The following is a 9,969-nucleotide window of genomic DNA, read 5'->3' on the forward strand; positions in this document are numbered from 1 at the left end:
AAGGAATACTGTCATCTACACAGACCTAATGTACAGTGTGTTTGTGTGTGCAGTCAGCAAATGGAAGAAGCTTAGTCTCGAGCAGGAGCACGGGGACAAAGCACCTCATTCTGCTCCAGGCATCAAGGAAGACGGAGAGGTAACATGAGAGCCGTAACCAGGCATGAGAGAGGGGTCCGAGGATAAAGGAGGCACGCAGCGCTGCTCTGAACCAGCCTTTGTTGGAAGCAGCTCCTGTCCCCATCAACCCTCACCACCATCCTCCTCCTCCTCCTCCTCCTCCTGCTCCTCTGCCTTTCCTTGGCTTGGTTCTGTGCAGGTAAGCCGATAGGAACACTGGAAAGAATCCACTCTGTGTGCGATGAACAACTCACCGATTCATGACAAGAGGGAAACACAGAAGACAAGAGGAAAAGGCAAGCCCCAGTGATGAGCAAAAGAGAACGTAATGGAAATAAATTTATGCAACTTATGCAGCATATCAGTTAAGGTACATGTAGCAGCTAGCTAATCGTGCCTTCATTATTCAGTCTAACCAGTTTGTGGCCCTTTTATCACTCCTTCTAATGGAACAGTCATATAAGATTATTTATTCTACTATAATATTTTTAGTGACATTGTAAAAAGATATAATAATAAACTTTTTTTACAACTTTTTCATTCTGACCTGATGATGGAAATAAAGAGGGCAGTTAAAGTTGTTGTATATTAGATCGAGCACTCGGTTCTCGATTATGTTGTACTGTCAATGTACCTGGTGTTCTGTGATCGACTACTTGAGTCTGTTGTTGAATGTTGGAGCACGAAGTAAAATACGTACTCGTACCACAGCCTTGCTTCCGTGTACATTGTTATAAATTAGTAGACTTACCCACGAATGGTAATACTGATGTGTATACAACACATGAAGTCATAACAAAAGTCAGGGCCACAAACTGGTTAGACCCGGTAACGGAAGCAAGGCGCTACATGTACCTTAATTGATATGCTGCCTCTACGCAACTGAAAGAAACACCCATTAAAGTGATTGTTTTCATTCCCCGTGATAATAACATGGAAATATGAGGAAAGAGAGGCATCATCATTCTCCACAATGATCTCTCATAGACTACACTGTGACGCTGTGACAAAGCCTCTACCTTAGTGCTGCTTTGGTCTGACGTCTAATGAATGCCAAAAACAAAAGTCAAATAAGTGATAACGATAGACAGGGAGAAATGAAAGTGAGAATAATGTGAACAAAGGTGCTTTGTAGGCCTGTGGCTACGTCGCCTTACATTGTTTAGAAAGTTTATATTAGATGGACAGAGGACTCCTCGTCATTCCTCTCTTAAGCGTTACTGATCACCGACTCTTCCTCTACCATAGGATGAATCCACCATAGGATGTTCTCCATAGCGACCAGCCCACGGTGAAAAAACACACACAAAAATGGGCCAAGTGAAGAGTGTTTTCACAATCTCCATGTGCCAGGAGTGGCATGGGCACTCACAAAGCTGCATGCTGAGGGCCACAATGGGCCACATTACTGGACTCTGAGTCATTCCGTCCTCCTTTCAGCCCCCCCCCCCCTTCCACATGCTGTTTCTTTCCCTGCTCTCTTCTCCCCATGTGTTGCATGGCTTTGGTTTGCAACTGAAAGGGGAGAAGAGAGAAAATAAAATGCCAGAGGCTGCACACTAAACTCTAGTCATATGACAATAGCGTGGTTACATTTATAGAGAACAGTGGCTGTTCCTTCAACTGCCACCAAGTCCTGATTTCATTAAAAACAGGCTTTCAAGCCATATCTGCTCTGCACAAATGGTGCAGTCAGATGCTCTCTCCACAAACAACCCCCCTATTTTTAATACTATGCATGACTGCAGCCACATCTGTATGATAAAAAAAGCATGAACCCGATAATAATTTGTCTTTTTAATTTGCATATTTCAGTAAATTAGAAATGTCTATCATTGCCTAGATTAACTACAAAGGCCTTTTTGTTGAGCTCGGTGGCAGCATGTCCAATGTACACCAATCAGGCATAACATTATGACCACCTGCCTAATATTGTGTAGGTCTACCTTGTGCCTCCAAAACAGTTATAATTCATCAGAGAATGGACATGGGTCTTCCGAGGGTGTCCTGTGGTGTCTGGCAACAGAATGTTGTTAGTGGGGGGCGTTTGGGTCCTATGGGTTGAGGGGAGGGGCCTCTGCGGATCAGGCTTGTTCCAGTGCATCCCACAGATACTTGATCAGTTTGGGATCTAGTGAATTTGGAGGCCAGGTCAACACCTTGTGCTGTTCTTCATGTTTTTTGAGTTGTTCCTAAACCTGCTGGGGATGGCTGCTGCCACAAAATAGTGTCATTACTATGGGGTGGGGGTGCCTGGTCTGGTCTGGTCTAGGTGGGCGGCACATGTCTAAGTAACATCCACATGAAGGCCAGGTCCAAAAGTTTTCCAGCAGAACATTGTATTGTCACAAGATGGTCAATGTTATTTACTTCTCCTGTCATAATGTTGTGGCTGACCTGTGTATAAACTAATCACTGTCACGCTGAAACTATGGGACTGGGATCTTTATAAAAAGCAGATTCCTCCAAGCTCATGCTGAGAACCAAAGTCCCGATGGGCACACATTTTTGTCCTCTTGGTTCTTCCACTGAGCACACTTGAATATTGATGTCATGTGTTTATCCACTGAGGTAAGGCTGTGGCTTTTGCCCACTTCCCCTCATAAATGACCCCTGGATGCAGACATACACAGACGTCTCATGATGTGTCTGAGCCACACTAACACACACGGCACTTGCGCCCCAGACCAGCCAAACCCATCCTGTCAACCCTCACACTGACCCCATTGTGCGCCGCTTTCCCGGGAACACTCTGTCTCAGACAAATTTCAAACACCACATATTGGAGCGAATACTTTCATGCCCTGCAGCTCTTTTAGTTTTCTGAAAGCTCACACAAGATCTTTTACTTCACCATCTAATTAAAATAAAGTTTTCGCTTTGAGGCCGACTAACCAAACTTTTGACACTTACTTGATGTTTTATAACTCGCTCACTTTTGAATGTGTGAGTCTTGTCTCTGATTTAAAAAAAAGAAAAGTGCTGAGCTGTTTCTCTGCCATGAGAAGAAGTGCTCTCTAACGGGCTGGTACAAACCCTCCACGTGGTTAAATCCCGCCAAATGCAGCTCAGCTCAGCGGCTCACAATTGGATTATGGCACAAAACCGTTTTTACCATTACTAATCGCTGGATTAGTATCATAAGGTCTCCTTTGCTCAGAACGAAACAAAAAGAAAACGGAATGCGGGGGTTGAATGAGCCATGGAGCAATAACCAGGTACACCTCAAAGGTGAATTCCACTTTATAGTCATAATGTTTACTGGTTATGTCAGAATTGTACTCGCCTCAGTTAATGCAGGGATCTGAGAGCATGGTGGCACCAGTGCAATGATGCCGGATGGGACTAGGAGAAGGAGCTTTCAGGACATCAGACAGGTTGTAACCAACTTCTTCTCCATTACAGGAGTTTGGCTTAATCCTACGTGATCATGTGATTGACCATCAACGAAGTCAATCTTGGAAAAGTTTAGCATTTTTAAAGAAGAATATTGTCAACTAATTGGATGAATCTATCGAGGTTTGAAAGCTAGCAAGCAGTCAGTACCTAGGTAAGTAGTTAGCATGTTGACAGGTGCATTCCTTGCAGTGAAAAATCTGAACTCAGTCACTGAAGACACTCTTTTGCAACGTTCACACTACGTGCAACAAAATTAAAAAAAAAAAAACTGCCAAACACGGCCAGCTGCATAGTCACACATTGCGAAGTGTTGCTCAACCGCTCGTTGATGCTGGCTGGTGAAAAAGACACGTGATCGGCTGACTCAGCAGTGGAGCGCTGAAACAAGTTAGCTCAGCATTACGTCTACTACTCTGTAGCATCGGGCCGTCGCTTTCCGTTCGATTGGTCCTCACCAATCTCACAAACGCCTGCCTCGCCAGGTAAACCACAAGGTGCTACTGGATTGATCTTTTATGAGTCATAGTCACAGTTGCTCTTTCGGGATCACAATCTCAGTGGCCGCTCAAGTTTCCAAAACTTAACATCTCCCTTTATCGTCCCACCTCCGTTTCTCTCCCTTTTGGTAAGCATCCCCGTGACCACTGCGGGGAACGATGTGAACTTTGAATAATAAAATTTCCTCTCGTGGACTAAGCTTCCTTTGCAGGACACCGCCGACAGCTAGGAGACACCAGGCACGGTCAGTCATGCAAAACTGTTCCACTACCATGCAAATAAAGCGAGAGGCAGTCACACACAGTGAGGTAGCAAGGTTTGGGTAAGCAGAAGTGATACATGTTGCGGGTCTACTCATATGAAAATAGACACCATTTCCTTTGCAGCAGCAGGTTTTTAGTAGATAAAACAGTGACAGCTGCTCTGAGAGTTTGGCCAGCGTTCGGTCAGCCGTCCAAGTATGTTACAGCCCGATAGAGGTGGGGTTTGTTCTTTCACTTGCATGTCCACCTGCCAGTGCCTTGCTAACTGACTGACTTCATCCACTGAGCAACAAAGGTTTGGCCTGATAAGCAGAGTGTATTTGTCCAATATCGCTGACACATACAGGAGGCGTTTTAATAATAAAGGTGCAAGACAAAAAAAACAAAACAAAAAAAAAAAAAAAGACATTAGATCATGGAAGAAAGTGTAGCTGTGGGTTGTAATTCGGACTAAATTAAGTCATTCACTGCTGAACAGGGAACTGTGAGGTTTTCATACAAACAACTTGACCTTGTGTTACACTGGACCTTTATCTGGAAAATCAGAGCACACTGTTGTGTTACTTTCAGTGTGTGTGCGCGTGCGTGTGCAGAGTACATGTACAAAAGGGTGAGGTAAACAGGAGGTGGTGTGTATGATCCCATTCCCAGGGCCAAACGTCTTCTCCAGGGAGAGAGATAAAGAAACAGCCCCTTCCAAAACGGAGGTGGAAACAATGGCCAGGGCAGGGGCTCCCAGTCACAGCTGTGTGTGTACAAATGTGTGCGAGACATAGAGAAGTGCATGTGTTTTCTGGCGTTTTTAACCATCCAGAAACATCCACCCTCACCTGTTTCTTTTATTTCTTCATTTCCAACCCGAAGAAGACACTGCCGACATCCTGAACGGCCTCGTGTTGCTTTGAGTGTTGAGTTATTTTAACGGTATAAATGATTTAGCAGCAGGGACATTCCTCGCAACCCCGGCTGGATTCTACACGGCTCTGTGGATGTTAAATATGTCGTAACTCATCTGAGATTAGCCCGCGGACGTGTTCAGCAATCTGATAATGCGACACAGCCATAGGTGACAGGACTCAACAGGTTCTCACTCAGCGTTCACACACACCGACATACTCATGCAGATGCATTGTAACACACCCCAGTGACGTCAACTCAAATCACCGTACATCTCCTCAGTGACGGAATACGGCAAGTTGTTGGTGTTGAAAAACCAGATGTTGTGTTATTGTTTTTTTGAGATCATTACTTAAACCGTCACGCTGATATTCAATGGAAAGTATGAGTCATTCTGAGGTAACCGTCTGATAAACGGCAGCACGCACTTGACTCCTTATCTCCTAGAAAGTATAATGTGTGTCCTCCAAAGATGGAGTCTGTGCAAGAGGGCAAACCTAAAGAAAAGACAGGACTCCAGGGAGAAGTAGCGGCAGGATGCGAAGGGATTAAAATGGATGAGCAGGGAATGGGAGGCAAGGTGGAAGAGAAGGCAGGGAACGTGAAAGGAAGTGGAAAGATGAGTGGATATGGAGAGGAAGTATAGGGAAAAGAATGAGAGAAGGGTTAACAGAAGGTTGTTATCCTGAAGATAGTTCGCATTTGCTGAGGAAAGGAAAAGAAAGGAAATGAATCTTCGCTACAAATACTTTTTTAAACCTAAGAGGGAACAACGCTGACTGTAGAGAGGATGAGTAAGGAGGTAAAATGGGGAAAGGAAATAATGACAAAGCAAAAAAGAAGGAGGCTGTGAGGACTGCGCAACAAAAGACCAAATGCACCAGGGCCGTTTCATGGTTGAACGGACACAGACTTCTGGTTTCCAAGCCGCACTATTTGTTCTTGTTCCATCAGGAGGGAATGGGGGGATAAAGGAGGAGGTAGGGTGGCTAAATGGGATTTTGGTGAGCACTGAGGCAGGCAAGGAACCGATCACGTTTGAAATGAGATGGAAGTTTAGAGACGAGTTTGTGTATTTCAAAGCTCAGATCAGGAGAATCGGCGAGGCCATGAAGTCAGAGGTGGTGCTGAAAGTTGGAGCCAAAGGAGCAAAGGAGAGCGTGCTCCTCCACCGAGACGTGAACGGAAAAATGTGTCAATGGAACACAAGCAGGGATCCTGTGAATAAACAGAGTCGGTGAGTCACCCTTTCTGGGATGGTAGAGATGACCGTGGGTGGAGGTGTGGGGGGACCAAACCACCTTCCCTAACCCTCCAAACACACCAAATGCAGGCATTCATGCGTGCGCACACGGTCCAACTCATGTGTCGTGCTCAGTCGGTCGAGCCGGGACAGGCTTGCTATTGTCCAACTCCCCCCATCTAAAGCTGTAGTTCCAAGCAGGGCATGAGTTTTGTATTTAGGGGATTTTCGGGGGATTGCTGAGTAGGTGTTTATGTGTGTGTGTGTGTGTGTGTACAACTAATCTATCAAGGTTCAAAATTCTGGGCTCTCTGCGTCTTATGTTTGTGTGAATTAAGGTTTTTCTTTTTCTAAAAAATAAACAGTAAAAGTCAGGCATGGACTATGTATAATAAATGTGGAATACCACTAAGTCCTCCCCCCATACCACCTTTAAACTGTAAACTGTGACCCATAAATCTTAATGCTAGACCTGTTCCATCATAATGTTTAGAGAATAATTTTATACCTTCAAAACTTAAATCATCTCTGGACTTTAAAATAAAGTTGGAAAAACAGTGCAGCTACATTTCATTCTTTGCTGACTACGGAGGTTTTTCTAAATCCAAGGCTGTGGAGATGGGACCACAAACTGGTACCCAAATGTATATTTAGGATTCTGCCGTGGGCCAACATTCCTTCCTCGACCAAACAATGCGCTCCATCTAGACGCCTGTCGCAATTTTAGAAACCCCACATCTCAGATACTCAAGTGTAATTCCGACGGTGCAGCGTATTGACCTGTTTTCATTGATCTGCTTCTTTCACACACACAAACAGCCCCCGTCCCCCTGTCAGGCATGAAACTAATCATTATTTAAACAGTCATCCTCACTGCCGTGTCACATTAGCCAATTATGTTCCAGTCCGCAACCTATTTGCTTCCCGTCTTGCATCTGACACCTGTCCTGACAGCAGCTTGTCACTGTGAGTTACCAAATAAAAGTCCATGCACACACGAGACGGTATTTATTCGTGAAGGAGTTGCACGAGCGCAGCCGCCACTCAGGCTTTCTTGATGCGGACTAACAAGCATCGATCAGCTCAGAAAGACAACTGATGTTTCAGCACCACAACAGCTTCTGGCCAAAAATGTTTTATGTCCAATGGAAGCAATGACACTCTTCACCAAACTGTATTAAACTCATGATCACTTTGTTGGTTAATCGAGGTGAATATGAACTGAATGCTCTTCAATAGTAGTGTCTCCTTGCTGCAAGCTTTTTATTGGACTTTCATTGGTGCTCTGGTCTGATTTGATTTTAATGTACTGGACGGTGTGCATCTATGCTATTGATTTGCAAAGCAATGAAGCAGCTGAGGAGCTTTCCAGCGAGGAAAATCGATTGTGTCCTCTGAGGTTTTTACCGTGAAGCAGCTGCAGGAGGATGGTTTCTAAAGCTTCGTCTTAATCTTTATCTGGACATTTTGGGGTGGTTTTTATTATAGGAAATCAGAGGGAGAGGAATAGATCTTATTACAGATTTGTGACAAACGAGAGGAAAGTCCCAAGTGAGCACACCAAAGACAAACATAAGAGTTTAAGAGGAGAGTTTTGGTTTATGGGAGAAATTAAAAAAGAGGAAGTGTGAAGTGAACTGGACAGGCCGTTGTTATTTACATTTTGATGAAGGTAAGCTTCACCTCCATTCCATAGAAACACAGCTCGCACACCTAACGATCCAAGCGTGCAGATCAAGCATCAGTTGCACAACACTTGTGAATTGTCTGCACTAGTGCATCACTGACAATCCCACACACAAAGGGAGAGAACAAACATTGCGGCAAATAAAGAACAAGAAAAATAAGATCAGGAGAGTAGGTGAGCTGGCTGAAGACGGCCCCCACTGCTTCCTGGAAAATGTATGATTGTGGGGAGTTTTATGAAAGCGGCTCAGAGCAAGCTGTGGAAACCTGCTAATATCTACTCACCTGCCAGTCTAATTGGCTTATAAAAACTATAAACTCACACAGCCCACCTTAATGCGGGGCTCACGTTGTCGAATGCATGTGTTTTCTGCTGTAACCTTTAGAACATGCCCTTACGTGCGTATTACAAAACATTACACGGCCCGAATGAATTGGCGCTGGCAGTTCTCAAATAAAAAACATATTTCCCATAACTCTCATTGCTTCCTGTTGCAAAGAGGATGTCACCACTTCTGCCCCCCTCCCAACCCGAGTCTCTGCACATGTGTGTTTTGAAGATTTGTCTTTCTGTTTAATAAAGAAAACAAACACTTTGAGAGAAAGGGGGTGAAGTCTCGGCACCTTCCCTTGTTGGAAATGTTGACTGCTGTTATTTTAAAAGTAAAACACACTTATAGGCCTGCAAATTCTTGCTGTGGATTCTTTGAGATTAAAATTATGCACGAAAGGTTGAAAAATTGTTTTAGACATTCTAGGCATGGTAAAATTACAATTTGATAAGAAGAAGAAGAAGTAGAAAAGAAGAAGAAGAAGAAATCAATGAACCGCACAGCCAACAGACTAAATTTGGCCTAATGTGTTGGTAAGAAATGCAAAACCTCTGGTGTTGAGAAGAAGTGAAAGGGACTTCTAACGATGATCACAAAGTTAGAAAGGTAAAAAGAGATGGAAAACTTTCTTCCTTAAGTTTTAAGCGATAAAAAGTAAAAAAGAAACTAACATGTAAATGATGCAAATATTGACATGTGTTTCCTCTATTCCTGTAAATTGACGACCCTTCTGACAGAAAAAAATATACAAGACTAAACTGACACAACTGCCTCTGTCCCTGCCTTAAACACTAAACCTGTCTGAAGTGGCAGATGTGGCACAACAAAGCCTAATTGAACACAGTATTCTGTTCCGACTGTGCGAGCAAAAAAAAAAAAAAAGATAACTGCTATAATTAGAGCTAAAGGAAAAAATGTGACATTTTCTGTGTTTCTTGAGACTCACGGTCACAGAGGCCTGTTCTAACCCCCTTTCTGCTCGCTCCCTTTCATTTACCTTTTGGATCACGAAGTGTAAACAAAGTTTTTCTTCTACCGAGACAATGGGACGTAAAACAGAGAGGAGGGAGAAAGAGGAGAAAACTCACGGCCTTGCACCTTAACAGCTTTCCATCTGGAGAAAGCGTACACCTACTCTCACCTGAAATGCCACCTTCCCCCCCATCTGCACTTCTGCACTTCTCATTGTCGAGGCATGTCAGGCACGGGCAGCGTGCATGAGAAGCGAAAGATGCACCGATACGCACATGCACACAGCTTACCTTGGTGTCAACAATGGAGCAGGCGATTTGTTTCACATAGGCCAGGTCGGCGGTCTGGGGCAACAGGACAGATTCCCTGGTCAGGCCAATCTGGATGATGAAGGACACCCCTGTGGGAGTGGGAGGCATTGAAGGCATCACAGCCCCACCTGGACCCTGACTTGTCATCAGGTCCATCACAGGAAAAACACTCTGAGCGGACATAGGCGGCATGGATATAGGGGTGTTCGGCTGCATCACATCCGAGCCCGGTGGTGTGGTGCCCCCGG

At 44.4% G+C, this 9,969-nt stretch overlaps 1 protein-coding gene across 1 annotated transcript in view; it reads right to left on the reverse strand.

Moving 5' to 3' along the window:
* Window positions 1–9,963, reverse strand: part of prkd2 (protein kinase D2) — a 30,633-nt gene extending 20,670 nt beyond the window's left edge. Inside the window, exon 1 of the mRNA XM_084558294.1 lies at window positions 9,701–9,963. Coding sequence (XP_084414420.1) covers window positions 9,701–9,937 — 237 coding nt within the window. The 5' untranslated portion in view covers window positions 9,938–9,963. The remainder of the gene's footprint in view (window positions 1–9,700) is intronic.
* Between the last annotated feature and the right edge of the window lie 6 nt (window positions 9,964–9,969).

The sequence above is a fragment of the Chelon labrosus genome, assembly GCF_963514085.1.
Source record: "Chelon labrosus genome assembly, chromosome: 13".
Lineage (NCBI taxonomy): Eukaryota > Metazoa > Chordata > Actinopteri > Mugiliformes > Mugilidae > Chelon > Chelon labrosus.